This window comes from Uloborus diversus, chromosome 8 (assembly GCF_026930045.1).
Source record: "Uloborus diversus isolate 005 chromosome 8, Udiv.v.3.1, whole genome shotgun sequence".
Classification (NCBI taxonomy): Eukaryota; Metazoa; Arthropoda; class Arachnida; order Araneae; family Uloboridae; genus Uloborus; species Uloborus diversus.
Window position 1 is genome coordinate 46890159 of NC_072738.1, and position 19321 is coordinate 46909479.

At 34.9% G+C, this 19321-nt stretch overlaps 1 protein-coding gene across 1 annotated transcript in view; it reads left to right on the forward strand.

The window, feature by feature from the left end:
- LOC129227623 (nucleoporin 88-like) overlaps window positions 1-17279 on the forward strand; it is a 69740-nt gene extending 52461 nt beyond the window's left edge. Inside the window, exons 7-12 of the mRNA XM_054862214.1 lie at window positions 6155-6253; window positions 7608-7794; window positions 11915-12184; window positions 13328-13474; window positions 15743-16015; window positions 17119-17279. Coding sequence (XP_054718189.1) covers window positions 6155-6253; window positions 7608-7794; window positions 11915-12184; window positions 13328-13474; window positions 15743-16015; window positions 17119-17182 — 1040 coding nt within the window. The 3' untranslated portion in view covers window positions 17183-17279. The remainder of the gene's footprint in view (window positions 1-6154; window positions 6254-7607; window positions 7795-11914; window positions 12185-13327; window positions 13475-15742; window positions 16016-17118) is intronic.
- The last annotated feature ends 2042 nt before the right edge of the window (window positions 17280-19321 follow it).

A 19321-nucleotide genomic window follows, 5' to 3' on the forward strand; every position in this document is an offset into this window, starting at 1 on the left:
ACACTCATAAGTCTCTGAAAGGAATTCGCACTTGTCCTTAGACCGAAAGGGGTGCGAGTAAACTGGAAAAGCCCTTTCTGTGTTGTAATTGCCAATTTCGGTCTATCTTCGGGCACCACTATTTGTTGAAAAAATCCACTCGTCAAATCTAAAGTTGTAAAAAATTTTCCGTATTCTAACTTATCAATTGCTTCATTAATATTTGGTATGGGATAGGAATCGGGCACCACTTTCATGTTGAGGCCGCGAAAATCGACCACCAATCTAAATTCCCCTGAGGTTTTTCTTACAAGTAGAACGGGTGCGGCATAAGGTGATTCGGATGGTTCCAAAATTCCTGCCTCTAACAAGATATTTAACTGCCTATCCATTTCATCCCTTAAGTTATAAGGGACCCTGTATGGTTTCTTCTTTACCGGATTTTCATCCGAAAGTGGAATCTTGTGTAGTACAGCATCGCATCCCTGCAGGTCCCGTACCGAGCTTGCAAACACCTCTTTATTTTTATTCAGAAAGTCTATCATTTTATTTTTTATATCAGGTTGCAAATGATCTAACCTAAATATATTACTCCACTCTAAATCGGCCTCGTCGCATTCCCCAAACCGCTCCTCGTTTTCCTCAAAATACATGTCATTCATTATACTCTCAGCTTTAACTACTTCTTCGCATCTGACCAACTTTGTTTGTTTGTTAATATGAATAAATTTATCTGTTGGGTTCATTATCAGGACCGGAATTCCATCTTTTTGCGCTCCCTTACTTATAGATCGGGCAATTAAGAAGTTCTTTTCCTGTTGATTATATGGTTCTATCATTATAACCTCCGAACCTAATGTATTTTTCAAGTTAACCTTTGCGACAGACTGTGAAAAAGGGGGCAAGGTGATTTTTCTGCATATATGACCTATTTGGCCCTGACTTCCATTTCCAATATTAAACATAGCGTCTGTTTGCTCCGAATTTTCCCATGAAATCATTTCATTGTTTATTTTTACCGTTTTTTTCTTATAATTGATGATACATCCGTTTTCAACCAAGAACGGCTGACCCAAAATAACTTTAAAATTTTTTGAAATATCTTTTGAAATTTCATAAAAATCCGAATTTATAACTCTATCATTTATGGTCACGTAAAGATGGACTTTTTTAAGGATTTTTATAGCCTCTTTCGCAACGGTATTTATCCACAACGAGCATGGTTGACAGTCTGACTCCAATGGTATACAACCCTCCTCAATTAAATTCAACGTCGCCCCCGAGTCGCATAAAGCCCCCATCTTGTTCTGGCCAATCTTAACCTTTATAACAGGAAGCTTTCCCTTTTGCCCATTATTTATACGCACCCCAGGGATTAATGTTTGCGTTTGTGCCGACCAGACCCCCTGGTCTAGTTTTCCGGAATTTGATTTTTTTGTGTGCTCGTATCCTGGATTCGTTCTACAATATCGAGCTATATGTCCTATTCGACCACATTTAAAACAAGTTACACTTACTTTTCTTTCATTACCCCGGCATCTATGCCCCTCCAACAGCTCAACCCTTTTTGTTAGATAATCCATTTTCTCTAACAAGGTATTAAACCCGTCGCTTACTTTATTATTTTCTGTATTCGTTTGATTTATCCCAAACACTGACTCAGAATTTGCCTCGAAATGTTCAGATTGATTTAAAAATGGATTATCGGCGGATTGTGCTGCCCTCCAGGCAATTTCTTCACGACCTGCATAATCTTTGAGTTCTTCCAAATTTTTAGGATTTCTGACAATTACTCCCCTCAAGATTTCAGGTCGCAAATTTGCAAGAAGCATGTTCATTAACATGTGTTTACGCTGACTTTCCACTATTTCTTTAGATTCATTTCCGAAATCTAGCATTTTGCTTTTCGCATTAGCCCTTGCGATAAACCTCTCCACTGGCATATTTGGTGGCTGCCGGAATGCCATAAACTCGAAAAGGGCCACGCTTGGGGGCGGCTTGCTAACAAATTCTCTGAAAAGGACCAGTTTCAATGTTTTAAAATCACTAATTTCGTCGCGAAACTCATTGAAACATTCCCTAGCGTTTCCAAACAGCCTATCTCGCGCCACGAAATATTTCTCCGAATCAGACCAATTCCACTGCAAAGCCGAATCCTCTATCCTTTCAAAAAACTCAGGAAGAGGAGTTTCACTATTAATACCTTTAAACACAGGTATCATTGATAGATTCATTACAGATAAGCCGTGAGGTACAAAAACTCCTGATGCCTGGTCCTTGGCCATCCCTTCCTTATACAATACGCAAAAACACACAAAATTACAAATTTAAAACTTGTAAAAACCACCACATATTATACACCGCTAATATGTTTTTTTTTTTTTATAAAGCCGCAATAACCCAGGTTCGAATCCTGGTCACGGCACCATTTTTGTACTGACGAAACGTACAGTACGCGAAACACCAAAACACATACCCAAGATCACATTAATTACAATTCTTTAAAGAAAGAAACAGCTTTATTCTTACTAGGTGGCATGGTTAAGATGCAGCATTATAACACAAATACATTGCAAGAATAGTGCTTTTAAAAGAATTTAAAACTACTCCTTGATCAAATACTAACTCTAAAATTAACCCCCAATAAAAGTTAAAATACATTAGTTATTACACGGCCAGAGTTTCCGCCTATACATATTTACAAAAGCACCAAGCCCAAATAACTCTCTGCTTAAAATTAACTAATATGAAATTTGCATTTTACACACATTAAAATAACATTAGCCTGTAACAACATAATACCACAATTTGCACAGATTAAAAAGTTCTCATGTAATACATTAAAACATTACTTCACAGGGGTTGAATTCTACGACGAGGCATCAAACACTAAAAATCTCACACGCTGTACAAAAGGCACCAATTCGACCTTGCTTCAAAGATCTAGCGTAGGCTGAATGATTTGAGGATTCGCCCGCTGCCGGTAGCTCCGAACTCCAATTCCTGCTATTCATTTTCACGGGCCACAAGACTTATAATTTCCAACCATCCGATGCGTTCATTAGCTCCCAGGTCTGGTCCATGGGGCCTCCACTTCCGACACAGCGATGAATTTAGTCTGGCAGAAGACTCTGATAGATTCTTGGTTCACTTATGTGATGCCGAGACTTCACATCTTAGCGAGGAACATTTATCTACACTTAACCTTGCAAAGGGCCATCCCCACATTCACCATTTTAACGAAACTCGAGAGGCTGTTTCAGCCACGCACGCAAGGCGAGATGATATGCGTAAAAAGGAAACTTTAGCTCTTTCGTACTGCCTTATATCCATTGCGTCATTTCCAACTGTTGCCACTACGCTTTTGGGCAGTACACAATTTAGAAAAATTTCTAGTCTTCATAACGATATCAAAGATGGCAAAACAGCTGCGTTTCTTAAATTGTTCATTTTCCACAAATTTCTGGGAGGGGGCCACGGATTTCTCCTCTAATTAACATCTCCGTCTCCGAATAATGTCTAAAACTGCGTTCTCAGAGCAACAATTTTGAAAAATTTCCAGGAAGAACCCTAAAATACCAACCTCCTTAACGTAATTAGAGAAAAAATATAAAAATTTTCAAGTTTCAATTTCGAAAAATGCCGAGGAAAACCCTCCCAAGCCACTTTGCCACCCTAGCATTAACAAAGGTCATCAAGAATACATTTTTAAGACCATACAAATTAGAAAAAACATCCTATTTTTGATTTTTGGGCTAACTTTATAATTCTGGAACAAAAGATTAAGTGTCTAGCAAGCTGAGGGTGATGAGTCAGTTTGGCATTTAAATATGAATAGCATGGGTGCTCCAGACATAACTAAAAAAGATTGCTAAGTTGTTTGTACTTGTTCAAATAATTTCAACTTCCCAAAAACATATCTCATTTTAAGTTATTTGACCCCTCAGATTATACTTTACGAAGTTACAATTATTCTTGTTTTTTTGCTTTCTAAATTACGGTTTTTTCGTCACTTACAGATACATTTTCATGACAAAATTGTTACTTTTCATCTACTATTGCAGAAAAAAATCCCCCAACAATATTATTATATTAATATTTTATAGTTTCTATCAAAGACTTTTACAAAAACTTATCTGAACAATATAATATATAACGAACACTTCATTTTAACACATTTCCAACGTTCTGTTTCTCCGCCCTCCTGTTTCATCTATTCGCCTTTTTCTAGTTCTCAGAAAATAAGAAATTCTTCTAAATGCTACGCTGTCAAAGCCTCCCCTTTCCTCCAAAATTATTACAGAGCACCTCAAATTTTGTTTTCAAGGCTCCGATTCGCTGAAAATTACCGGAAGAGAGTCCCTGGATACCTTGCCATCCAACCACATGGGAGATTACGTAATGTTCCGTTTTTGGGACTTCAATTTAAAAAAATTGCTGGGCCCCTAACGCCAACAATTATGATCCACAGTCGCATGTTTTAGCGATTACAATTTCGAAAAAAATAACGAGAGGGAACCTCTGAACCTTTTCTGATAACATCATTGAAAAACGCTCTCTAGTAGGACTTCAAGTTTAAAAGTTTCCAAAGTAGAGCCCTAGTACAATCTTTTCCTCTAACATCATTGAAGGTTGTCTACAATTACGTTTAAGACTTCAAAATCGAAATATTGGGCGGGAGATGTAAATCGATTCGAAAAATCGATCGAGGACAATCCTTTGAGTTATATTTTCACTAAAGTCAACAAATATGGTATACAATCGCGTTTTTAAGACATTAATTGCGAAAAATTTTCAGGCGAGGTATTCAAAACTTTTCTCCCTTTAACATTACCAAAGATCGCCTAAAAATTCGTTTTTAGAACAAGAATTCTGAAAAATTTCTGGGGGAGGATCCCCGAAACTCCTCTATTTCTACGTGACATCATCGAGTACTGACTGACCTTCTTTCAAAATAAGAAGTTTTATCACCTCATTCTCTCCACAAACAATTGATACAAGATAAAAAAAGAGATGGAAGCTTCGAAGCTAATTTCATATGTAGAAAAAAATTAAAGTCCCCCCCTCCCACCAATTATTTAAGGGGCCACTGTTTCTGCCCCTTACATACCAGAAACTTCTCATAATGTGTCCCAGCTCCCCCTACTTCTACAAAGTTCCTACGATTCTGGTAAGACCCAAAAAGTCCCATTTCTTACCTTACCGTCAATAACTATCGCTTTTTAAAACTTCAATTTCTAAAAATTTCCACCAAAGACCTCCCCTCCCCGAACCTTTCCTCCCCGTATAACCTCATCAGAGACCATCTAAAACTGTTCTTAGGATTACAATTTCAAAATTCTCGGGGGAGAACCCCTGAACCCCCTAAAAGTTGGTGAACATTTTAAGATTAAAATATAAAAACAACAATACAAATACAGCAATGAGCAAAACGGTTTTTAAAATTATTTTTTGAGAACTGTACTTGCAGAATTTGTAATGCACAAATTTTTTTATGCGAAGCGTTAAGACGCAGAGGATAAGTTGTATATCTCAATTTTTATGGTTATTTTTTTAATGAGTAATATCATATACCCCCCTCCCCCCCATAAACATAAATTGCTGAAAAAGTTCCCCTCCCAAATCCATAGTCTGGATCTGCCACTGCTCGAAACACTTATAACTTTCATTAAAACAATACATATTATTCGAAAAAAATATTAAAAAAAACATGCTGCAGTTCTTAAACTTTTTTTTTAAATTTTAGTTTAGTTCCCCCCTCCCTTAATGCATTACTCAATCGCCCCTCCCTACCGGATCGTCTGGATCCACCACTGAGAAGAGCTCTTAAATCAATCGTCTAACAAAGCTACGTTTTTGAAAGTTCTGTTTTGAAAAATTGCAGGGGGGGGGGCAGCATATCTGAACCCTCAACAGACCTGAACTCTCTTACCTAACGCACATCTGCATATAATGCAATGCATGACGAACATTTGTATAATACACAGCAATTGCTACATCAGTCTAGAAAAATATATTTTAATATTTTTGTTGTATGTATGGACTTTTATTGATCAAACTAAAAAAAAATGATTTTTTAAAAAATTATCTTCTGTGATTTAAAATTAATTAGTACCTTCACCAATAATTTTGATGAATTTAACTGCAGTTTTTCTTCACAACTTATGTTTTGCAGATGTAACATCCCACAGTAAATATCATTGCACCCATGCATCTGGACTACATTCTGTTGCTGTTCCTTTTCTTCAAGCCATTGAAGAGTGCCTTAATGCAGGTCTTACGCTTTTCTTTTGTTTACCATTAACTTTTTCGAGATGATGATGCAAATGTTATTCTTGAACCTTTTCTTTCTTTTTTCCTTTTTTTTCCAAGAGCACCCATATAGGGGGCAAGAGGGGCTCAAGGCCCCCCCCCCCCAGAAAATAGAATTTCCTTGTTTTTAGTACTTTTTTCTTTGCAAAAAATGCAAAAACATTTCTTTTCCAGCCATTAATGAATAATTTATTAAAAATGTCAAACTTGAATAACTCTAATTTGTACTGAAATCGGATTCTATGGGGAAAATATCCTGCTAAACAATGAGGAAAATATCTAAGCCCCCTCTGAAAATTTTTCATATGGGCACCCATGTTTTTTTTGGTATAGTGTGTGATTTATTTAGTTTTAAAAAATAGTAAGATTAAAAGAAACTACTTTTTAATTTAATAACTTTTGTATTGGAAATATTTTTATTCAAACTTAATCTTCATTCAAACTTTTGATACTTAAGTCACAGAAAATTTTACACACATTTATAACTCTAAAGATTAACAAGTACAAATAATGCATTGTTCTTCACTAAGTAATGTCTACATTTTAGTCTCTACGTAGTTATTGTTGAGGTCAAGTATAAGATTACACTAATGTTTGTCTGCTTTGCAAGAACGTATTTTTTCTGTTTTCATTTTGAGATTTTTCCCTTGTAAAAAAAATGGTAATCCAAGGATGCATACAGTTGAAGCAAATTCAATGAGTTAAAAGCACAAACTTGCTGTAAACATGTGCTTCAAATGCATAATATTAAACTTTTTTAGTGCGAAAAATGATCTTTTGTGATAAAAATTGCTGCCCTTCTTTCAGATTCAAATTTCCTTCCACTGAAAAGTAGGTTTCTCGTAATTTTGAAACACTTGGGCAATTACATGAAGTTTGGGTTTGAACGATGGAAAGGTATAAGTTGTGAGATGTAAATGAATTTAAAATTAAAAGATTACTGTGAAGCACCGTTTATACATTTCTTTTAAACGTTTCTTTCAATTATATGTTTTGTAAATTGGTGCCTGCAGAGTCTAATACACATTAACCTATACCTGTTATACATTTTTTCATTTTTACGCTATTTCAAACAGTTCTTTCAAAAACGTATAAATGGTACTTCACTGTATTTGCAAACAATGTAATAAACATAAATAATTGCATAAAAGAGTATTGCATTTCCATTAATACTTCTTTATTTGCCTCTTCCAAAACTTGTGTGTTGTTTAATTTTTATGTTATAGTTTTAGGAAAAGTTGCTTAAAAACTCCAAACTAAAATAAAATGTTTAACATAATGCATCAAAAAATCTTAGTTATATGTTTTTGAAACAGATGGTTTATCCAAATTGCTCTATGAAGACCAAAAGCAGCCTTGCATTGTTGAACACATTCTGTGCACAAAGCCTTTCTCACAGATGGAAGCTGTTCCGGTTCTTGGTTTAGATGTGAGTGTCAGTGATGCTGGAGTTATCATGATTTGCCTGCTAGCTTCATTTGAATTTGTGTGCCTGCCTTTAGTGTGAGTATTAGTTTAATATTTCAGTATTTTGATTTTGATGCATCAATAGGGCCATTTCCATGGACACTTTCGACCCCGGAAAAAAACCTGCTTTTCACCGCATTCCGGTTATTAGCGGGTTTTATCTGAAATCTTTCTTCTCCTGCTAGCTTCTGGAGTGAAAGCAGTGTTTTTACCCAGAATGCATTACGCAAAACAAGTTCGTCTACTAGCCGCTAAGGGTGCTGGGTAAAAACTGCTTTCTCTGGTACAATGGGAGAACCTCTTTTACATGGAAAGGGGAATTTTGCAATCGTTTTTTTTTTGCGGAGCCAGAGCCGGGATTCCCCAGGTTGAAAAGTAGGTTTTGAACGTGGCTAATAACTGTTAATGATGGACATAACCAAGGGCGCCCATATAGGGGGCAAAGGGGGAGGCTCAAGCCCCCCCCCCTTAGAAATGTGAACTTCCTTGCTTTTAGTGTTTTTTTCTTTGCAAAAATGTATAAAAATTTCTTTTCCAGCCATTAATGAATAAGTTATTAAAAATGTCAAATTTTAATACCTCTAATCTGTACTGAAATCGGTTTCCATGGGTAAAATATTCTGCTAAACCATGGGGAAAATTTTTGAGCCCCCCCCCCCCCCTTAAAATTTTGCATATGGGCGCCCTTGGACATGACTAAGAGGTTCACCTAATCAAATGATGGGATGTCAGTGATTCTGGTAAGAGTCAAATGATCAGCTCTTGAATGAATATGACAAGTTCTTTCCTAATTGAGGGATTTTATAATCGAATTTTTCAAGGAGCTGCCATGATTCTGATTTTGCTCATTACTATTACCTATCAATTATGCCTATAACTGGCGATAAAATTTGTGGTAAAATGTTGAATATGATAGTAATAACATTATAGGTATTATTATGAACACTAATCAGTAAATGAGGAGCTTGTATATTTTTATATAGGGAATGGGACTGCAAATAAGGAATGCTCTGGAACGCTATCTATCTGGGTTTCGGAATTTTCCAGATTTTGGTTGACTCTAAGAATAGCAAAACATTCTTCTGTTGTGCGGTATTTGTCACGTTTTTCAGGTTTCGCTAATGTTGTGCAAATTTTCTTTTATTTTTTGATGAATCTGAATGAAAGAATAATTCATTATGCTGAAACGAAAGTCAGAGACAATTTGCAGCATCTTGTCCGTGGATGTTGTTTTTTATTATTATGTAATGCACCAATCAATACAATAAATAAATCATATTTTTATTTAAAATAATTTTGTACTTTTGTTCCATAGGCTTTGTACTGCATACTTATGAGAAGAAAATAATAAGTATCGTTAACCAAAAGTAGATGTTAAAAGATTGCTGCACAATTACCGCAAAACTCTTCAAACTTCATTAATAACAAGTGGCAGTGAAAAAAGATTTAAAAAAAAGGCTGAACTGGAAATACTGTGTATTCAACCAGTAATTCCTGAACATTAGCAATTTCAAACTTTTAAAACTAAAAAACAAGTAAAAAAATTTTTTTTGATTAAAAAAAAAATATTTAAGGAAAAAAGTTCCAGTTTTCGAGTTTCCCAGATTTTGGGATTCCAAATTTAGGGTCTCATACTGTATATATATTGGGTGAGTGCAAAAGTTCGTGCGGAGTTGCAATAGATGGCGTTAGAACAGGCGTAACGTGTTGTCATTAATAACACTATCTACGTAATTCAGATCGTTGGAAAGGTGACGTGTGCAGCTTTCATTCCAATCAAAATATTTTGTGCAGATACAAACTGATTTTTAGAAAGAGTACTTTTAAAATGAGTGTTGACAAAGTGCATTTACGGCATGTTATGCTTTGCGAGTTATGGAAGGGAATAAACGTTGCAGCAGCCGTAAAAAACATTCAAGACGTTTATCAAGATCAAGCACCAGCTAAACGAACTGTGGAAAAATGGTTTGCAAAATTTCGTTGCGGAGATTCTAAGCTGGAAGACGAGCCACGCTCAGGTCGTCCTTCAGACATTGATGACGACGTTTTGCGTTCTTTAGTTCATAATACTCCGCGAATTTCAACAGAGGAAGTTGCTACAGCACTTAACGTTGACCGATCAACCGCTTTTCGGCATTTAAAAAAAAAACGATTTGATTTAAAGCTCGATATATGGGTGCCCCATTTGTTGACCGAGAGCAACAAAATTCAGCGAATTTCTGCTGCCGTATCTTTACTCGGGCGGCTCAAAAACGAGCCGTTTTTGGATCGATTAGTGACGGGCGATGAAAATTGGGTCCTGTACAACAACGTTCAGCGCAAACGCACATGGAAACAGGCAGGTGAACATGGTGACGCAATGGCAAAGGCCAGTTTGCACCCGATGAAGGTGATGCTCTGTGTTTGGTGGGATTGCAAGGGTATAATTTATTTTGAGTTTCTCCCCGACGGCCAAACGATTGATTTGGACAAGTACTGTTGTCAATTAACTAATCTGAACCGAGAAATCAAGCAGAAACGTCCGAGTTTGTCAAATCGCAAAGGCGTAGTCTTTCATCAATATAACTCTAGACCACACGTTTCAAGACAGACTCTACGCAAACTGAACAGCCTGAAATGGGATGTCCTAACACATCCACCATATTTTCCTGATATCGCACCATCGGATTATCACTTATTCCGGTCATTGCAAAATCATTTAAATGGAAAAAAAACTTGACTCCTTGAATGCCTTACAAAACGTCGTGTCTTCGTTCTTCAAATCTAAACCACGCAGTTTTTATGATCGGGGCATCCCTATACTGTCAGAACGTTGGAAGAAGATTATATAGACAACGATGGAGAATATAACATTGATTGAATAAAGCGCTTTGCTTGCCTAATCACTGTATGACTTTCTTTCACAAACTCCGCACGAACTTTTGCACTCACCCGATATAAAAAAAGTTTCGAAATTTTTTCGTAAGGGAATTCAGGCAGTGAGAAGCAAAGGGATGTAATTGGACATTTAAAAGTTTTGTGTAAAACAAGTTTTAAGTTCAGATCCTAGGTTAGTTGTCATTGATTTTTTTTTCACCTACCAGAGCTGCTAGTTCTATCTTTTGCCCAAAAACGGAGGAAATGTTCTTCCATTTATACTGATTGTCTTCAAACTTTTAATTTTGTTTCTTACATCCATTTGCTTCTAACTGCCCCAATTGGCAATAATTACTTCTTTTATGCAATTTCAAGAAGGAAACAAATAAGAAACTGCAAAATCAGCTCCAAGGCAGAACTACATGCAATATATGAGACAGCCTGGTTATTACTTCCAGACTGCAGTTTCGTTTTTATTAGAAATTTCAGACTGATGTGTGCTAATAAGAACGAAACCGCAGTCTCTGGATGTGATAACAAGGCTCCCTGGTATATTGCATGTAAATAAGAAATGTGTTTGTCTAGTGGTTACATGTGTTCATTCACTCGGTTCCTACGCTTTTTAAATTATCTTTGTAAAAATGAAGCTCACAGACAGATTTATTTCTATTTTTATTTCTAATTTTTTTCAATTTCTTTGCATGAAAAAATAAAAAGCACATTCAGAACCTCTGCAGTTTCCTTGATTTTTTTTCTTTTTTTGCTGAGAAATATCATTTTTAGTGTAATTGTTTAAATTTCTCTCATTTGCTTATAGGTTTGAACTGTTCAAAACATAGCCAAAAGTAACTGATCAACAAGCCCTCTTGTGCATGTTTTATTTTTAAAGCTCTTTACAATTAAAATTGTTTAAAATGAACCCATGTGTTGAATTAAAATTTATGTTGGGTTCAACTTTCCCTGTAGCACCTGATGTTTTTCTTTGAATTGCTCAAAATTGTTCGAGTGAAAGATTGAAGCATGGGAGTGAGAGGTTCTGACCAAGAAATTACATTCAAAAAATGTTTTTTCTCAGCAGCCTTTTCCCTACAAAATGTTTGGGTGTGGGAAGGGTGCAGGCAGGCAGGCAGATTTTTTCAGAATATACTAAGCTTTCAGTACTTTTTCCCTCTTTCTTTTTAAATTTTTTTGATGGAAAAATAGACCAAAAGTACTGAAAATCAAAAAGTTATCTTTATCTCACAAACCTCTTTTGTTCCTACTGCAAAATGTTTAAATGTATCATCTTTTATTTTTGTAGGTCATCTTACTTTGCTACAGCTCCTCATTTGTTAGGAGATGATTTGCTTTTGGTAAAAGATCAAGATAAATCTATATCGTCTTTTGAACAGCACATAGAAAAATCGTTACAACGATCACTGTGTAGTCCTTTCATCAAGTCCACTTCTGGGAAGGACAAAGTACATACTTCTCCTCATCAGTGGTTGGATCTACTATGCAATGTAACTCAGAGGTATAGGGAGGATTATATTCAAAGACTGAACACAGCTCTAGCTTTATTACGAAGCAGGTAGGAATGTCTCTGTATTTTACACAGTTTTTTGAACTTAACCCGGTAGAACTCACAGGCCGAGCAGTACACAAAAGGTGGTGCAAGATGCCTGTATGACTTCACTATAAGTTTTTGATTAATGCAATAATACATGTAAATTTTAACAGAAGTTCATTGTCAATTTGTAAAATGGATATTTTTGCACTTAAAAACAACTTAAAGGACTTCAAATCGATTATTACATTATGTTTCCAAGAAATACTTAATATATATTTTTTTTAAATAACAACCACTGAAAAGACACTTAACATATTTCTGTGTTAAATTTCACATGCATTTATCATTGGCATAATTTGAGTGAACCTTGCAAGTACATTATTCACATTTAACACAGTAAATTTAGGATTTTTAGATATGGCCCCCAGTTGGATTTAGTCCAAATTTCCTTCCAAGAAATGAATGTCAGTTTTCAACAAATGAAAAACACACAACTCCCAGCAGATGCTTTTGAAAGAAAACATTTGGAAAGATAGCTACTGAAGCTCAGGTTCAAATCTGTTAAATTGCACAGTCAAAAAATACCAAGTTTGAAATGGCTGGGCTGACTTCATTTGTCATGTTAGTTTTGTTTTAAATATTTTTGTCTTCTTCCTTTAATTTTTCAGTTTTTAAAATCAGAGCACAAGTGTGAACCATTAAGCGTGCTTAAGGATCAGTGAAGTGTTTTAGTTACTGATTTATTGGACCAGTGACTTATTTTTATAAATTTCAGCCCCTGCTGTTGTGTTTCTTTTCTTTGGGGACGTCGAACATTCTCTAAACTTTTTGCGTTCACAATTATTGTTCTGTTGGGGGTCAATTATAGAACCAGTTCATTTGCTAAATCATGCTAATGTTTAACTGTTTCAGTAATGTTACTTGTGGCTACTGCATATTTGCTATGTTTGCTTCAATATTTTTTGCAATTCTGCTACAATAACTTAGATATTTGTTTTCTTTAATCAGAGCCATATTTCAGTAATTTTTTTTCCCTTGCATTTCTAGATATTGGAATACTATTCTTCATTTGATAAACTCCTTAAAATATTTTACTATAATGTTTGTAACTATATTTTTTTAGTTTTTTTTTTTTTTTTTTTTTTTACATTTTGACATTTGTAGGGTGAAAGTGCTGACTCAGCAAAAGGAGTACCAATTAATGGATATTGCAAGATGTAATCAAGAAAAGGAGACGCTTAAGAATGGTGCTGAACGCTTGGCGGAAAAGTATGAAGATGCTCAAGCTGCTCAACAAAAAATTTTTGTGAGGTAAAAATGTAAAATGAAAATTATTTCCTCAAATGCACGATGAGCTTTGTAAAAAATGTTTCAACATTTTTCTTCAGTATTTGAAATTTCATTACAAATTTATATTTGTTAGAAACATGCAACTTTGTTTTATTGTGCACAACTCGCCTATAGAGACTCAAGGCCTGCACAAGGGGAGAGAAGGGATGCCTATTGGCCCTGTCCCGAGCGTGAAGGGGGCCCAAGATTTTTAAAATGAGGGATAAAATATATGTAGGGATGTAAGTGTTAACAATATGGAGGGGGCCCGTAAAAGTCATTTGTGACAGGCCCCAAAATTTCTCTGTGCACCCTTGTAGAGACCAGACGGTAAAGCTCTAGATTAGCGATTGCCAGTCGCAATAAATGAACTAAAGTATGTATGAGTTCTCACATGATTTCATTTGTATTATATTTAAAAATTTGTAAAATATCTCCTTGGTTGTATAATTATATCTTTATGTTAAAATATATATCCATTAAAATTTTGTTTGTTGTTTTTGTAGAGTATTCTAATCTTTAACTTTGTTATTAATATTGCTAATAGCGAATAAGGTATTAACTTCTTGCACTGTGTGCATTTTTCTCTTAATGGCAGTCAAAAGTGCAAAAGTGGCTATCAAATTTTGTTACTTTAGTAGCCATTGGCTACTATTCAGAATTCCTAGACTAGAGCTTTACTGGCTGATTTACCAGTTACCTTTTATTATCAACTAAGGTTGTATTTTCAACAGTAAATTTTCAGAACCTGAAAATTATAATTGCAATAAGAAATGATTTTGAAAACACAAAATGCAAGATGAATAGCAATATCTGTTTCATATACAGTAAACTCATGATTATTCGCAGTCTTTCACGCTTTCAAGAGAAAAATTTGGTGATAACTGAATGTGTAGATAAATGCACTCATTTTAACTTAACAAGTGCAAAATCTATTTTTAGATGTTCCTGTTTATTTCTTCTCCTCCCTTCCAGTTAAGTCAAACCTTCTAAGACCTCCAAAAAAAAATTTTTTTTTAACATGTTGACTGCCACAGCATTTTTCAGAAATCTGGCCTAAAATGACAATTTGATTTAATCACATTATATCATTAAAAACTCTTAATTGTAGTGCATAGTTATCATCGAAAAGCATAAAAAATGAAACCACCTACCAAAAAAAAAAAAAAACCTAAGAAATGCATTACTTTTGTCCAGCCTATAAAGAGAAGCCAGCCCTTTGTGTGGAGGATATTTTCAAGAAGTTCCACAAGCAATAAAATATTATTTTCTTGAATTTGAATTTTTTATCGCAGTACTTGAAGCCCTACTAATGATGGAAGTGATTTGGCTGTAAGGCACAGCAAAGAAACACTGTATTTGTTTGCATCCTTGTTTGGGCAATTGGTCGGTTTTCCCTTTACTTGGTCAATCACCATGGCTGTGGATTCACTGGAATTTGATCTCCCAACCGTCAGTTATGAGTTTGTTAATTTTTGATTTTTTAGCTAGGACCATGGCTCTACAAAATTTCGCTTAAGCTTATAGTCCGTGACAATTCACCGAAACTCATGGCAACAAAGAGGGCACTACAGGAAACCCCTGTTTTAGATTATGTTTACATTGATTGGTGAATGCAGTATTCCGTTCAGCACCTCTGGCGGTCAAAATGGGCGACGCCCAATCAAAAGTAAACAAACTTTGAAACATTGACACTGATTAGTGGCTACATAGCAGATCATAGTTGCATCGGTTCAACACAGAAAAGTCATAAATTGCCGAGGTCCAAAACTGTTAGCGCCATCTAATGGGGTTGCCATCCATGCTAGGACTTGCTCCGACTCACTATCTTGAAAAAAGCAAATGTCTGCCCTGAGCCAACAAGGAAGACTGTCTTTTTGAGAGGAGAAGTAGAACTGAATAGCCTGTTTAATTGCCTCAATTTCAGCCTCGAAATTTATGGCATTAAGGGGCATGGGCATGAGAATTCAAATAGATCTTCACAATAAAACCAGCTCTGGATGAAAGTTCACCTACGATGATCTATTAGTATAGATGTGAAGCCATGTTTCTTTCGGGTAATTAATTTCAATCATTTCAAGTGCATTATCATAAAAAATGCGTTCGTTTAATTTTTTTTCCTCCTTAAAATTAATTGACCCTCAATTTTTAAAGAAATTTTTAAAACTTGCAAAGTGAATGTTGTATTAGTACATAAAAAATCATTTTATTATGTGTTGTATTATAATAAAATGTTTTTTTTTTTTTCAGAGTGGAAAATCTTTTACAGAAACTGACGCAAAATTTGCCTTATCTTTCGAAAGCAGAAATTGATATGAAGCAAACTCTTTTATCATATGAGGAAAAATTAAAAAATTTTGAAACTTCATTAGATCAAATTAAGAAAAAAGTTAAATATCAGAGAGAGAAAATGAAAGAGTTAGGAGATACACATCATCAAGTTCAAACAACTAAAGAAATGCTGACTGATTTAAATTTAAATGATACACAGCTGAAACATGTGAAAGAGCTATTATCTCAAGAGTAAGTACTTTCTTAGTTGGTTTTCCTTTGCCTAAAGCGTAACACAATTGGAAAAAAAAAAAAAAGAGAGAGAGAATTAGAGTTTTAAGCCTTCAGTCTATAGTTAAGGCAGATCTAACCTGGCAGCATTTTAATGCTGAAATTAGGATCTTAGTAGCATTCACAATGCTGCCAGGTTAGGTTTATCCAAACTGTAAGTATCTAATTTTAAAGTATTTATTAATATTACTGCTTATTAAACAGATAAAATTAATATTTTCTTTTTGGTAGTGTCATATGAAAGATCCAAGCTTGAGAAAAAATTGGAATTGCATAAAAAATTCTTTATGTGTGTGTGCATGCTTTGTAAAAGGAAAAAAGAAAAAGCCTAGTTTTTTATTTTAAAATAGAAAATTTTGGAATACTAGCACAACCGTTATCCTTTAAAAAAAAAAAAAAGTTTACCATTGTTAGTATATATTTCGCTGTTTTTTTAACTGTATCAGTCGAATGTTAATGTCTGCTCTTTCTTGATATGCATCTTGATTTTATTAAAGAAAAAAAAAACATGACCATGTGTTTTCAGCAATCAAAATTCCTTATTGTTCTTATTTTGTTATAAGGCTGATATTTATCTCAAAATAAACATATCTGTTGTCTGTACAATTGTCAGATAGCAACCACATGCTCCATTAGGGCTTGGCCAATGAAATTTATATTTATCCTGTTGAAATTTTATCTTGTTACTTTTCTGCATGCATAAATGTAGTGTTTATTTTTATTGATCTTATTATTATTTATTTATTTTATTTTGCGTTTTGCTGTAAACTTACATCTTATTCATTTGCTTCTATTAGTTATCACTTGGTTTATTAAAATTTATTTCTTCTGAGTTCACTTATGCAATTACAGTGATCATCTAATGAAGGTTTTAAGCAATTTTGATATGAAAAATACTTTTTGAGTTAGGATTCATTGAACAATATTGCTATGATAAAAAAAAAAAAGAAATTTAAAACGTTGTGCTACTTTTAAGAGGTGTTTGTATATTAGATTTTACTTTGTATATATATTGTTTCTGAAAGCTTGTAACTTTCTTGCATTTAAGCTTGCTTCTTTTTCAGAGGCGACTCCATTTCGGACCTTGTGCAAACTATCACTTCTTTGAAAAAGCAAACTGCCTTATGATTACCTTAATTGAACCATTAGAACTATTTGAATTGACTTTTTCCTTTTATCATGTTGAAATTACCATTGCAATTTTCTATTTTTAAATAAATTGTGAAATTTCATTGTAAATAAAACATAAGAAAAAAATTGCTTTTTTCTTCTCTGTATATTTATTTTAAATGAAAGATTTTGTAATAAAAAAGCAGTATGGACTATAAATTAGTTAAAATATTGATGAAGTTATTTGGATATAGTAAGCAACTTCAACTAAAAACTAATTCATCAATTTTACTTCTGTAGGCAAATTTAAATTGTCAATAATACTTGAACCTCAAAATTATTTCCATGTATTTTGCCGTGACTTGGGATGAGAATCTATTTGTTTTACAATAAGCAGATAGTGAGTCAGGTGGAACAAGCTAACATAAATAAGCAAAAGTATGTTTGTCTGGGAACTATTTATTTCCTAGAAAACAGCCGAAAGTTACTATGCAAGACGTGAAATTTTTTTTAATAAGAAGCTCATTTAGTCCAGTTCCATCTTCAAAGGAGACATTCAACTAAAAGGCATTATTGTGCGTTTAAATTTTTGGTATCAATTGAATGAGCCAATTTTGGATCAGCGACATTTTAGACTGGCAACATTTTGAAGCAGCGTTATTTTCTACCCACAATATTTTGGCCCGTGGGCCTGGTGGTTCACCAGTGAACCTAGGTTGACCAGTTGCTCTATGCAAACATACCTAAAATTTTTGGTTGTGTTCGCATACCGAGACCGGACGCTTCCGGTCTTAGATCGGGAATCAAAATGGTGGGAGCAAGTCTGGTCATTGGCTTAGCAAAAGCTGACCTAAAGTCACCTGACTCAACAACAACAAATGGTTGGCATGGCACATTTTGCTGGAAACAAGCAAAAGAAACCTGATATCTTCCAATGCTTTCAAATCTATCATGTGACTTGGGGTCTTGGCTTCACGAAGGAAAGTCTTCACTCCTTCCATTTTATCTCTTCTCAGTGCTACCGATCAGTTGATCACATGACAGCCAATGACATCAGCAGTTATTCACTGGTTGTTACTTACCAATGCTGAAATGAACGCTTTCAGTTTCTTCTCTGGCAATACCCGGTTACTTGCGCACATGAAAAACTTATTATTGGTCAAAAATGTCACGTGTTTCAATCAGTGGCTGATCCAGATAATCCTGTTGGGAGGGGCGGATGAATGATACATTATGGGGGGGTGGGTGACTAATGAAAATAAAGTTTTCAAAAATTCCAAGAAATAAACTGTTTTTCCGTATTTTTTTTTTCCGAATAATGTGTATCATTCAAAGAGTTTGAATGAAATTTACAAGTGTTTCAAGCACCAAGAATAAAAAATTGAGGAATAAAAAGTGACGAATTTCTACTAATATTTTCGATTCATTATCCAAGTTAAACCTGTCGACTTTTGATTCATTTGAGGACTCGTGAAGTGTTACGCGATTGCGTAGTGTAGTACATGCGTTGTGTGTGAAAAAATTTGTTAAGATGTACTCCTGGTTACAGGAGTGTGAAATGAGTTTAGCTGCATCAATAAAAATATGTATAAAGTTGAAGCAAAAGATATTTCATTTATTTTAAAGCATTAAATTATATATTGGTAATAGGTGCACCTTAGAAAACATATAAAAACATTTCACGAGCTCATGGTGAACTTAGACTTATTATCAACTCATCTAGACTAAAATAGGTGATTCTCAAACATGAAAAATTAAAATGATCCCCCCAAATAAAACCCCCTGGAGCGTGGATCGTCCAGAACCACTCGAAAGTCATGATGGGCGCAGAAGGAGCATTAATCGACGCAGATGCGGGGCCACGGATTCGACGTCCGTCTAGCCACCTTTCTTTTTCACTTTTTTTTTTTTTTGCCTGACAAGGCAATAAGCACTATTTCTGTAGGGGGACTCTTCGCGAGCAGGCATGATGATGGAGCGGGAGTCTCACGTTCTAGTCTACGGTCAGATCAGGAACCATGGAGCAGAACAATGGCCGCCGGGACATTTCACCTCATGGCTGGGGCAGGAGAATTCAGAGTCCGGCCAGGGCGTAGACGTTGTCAACGGGACACTGCAGTCGGAAAAGTCACTTCATTGTTGGATTCTTATCCCAGG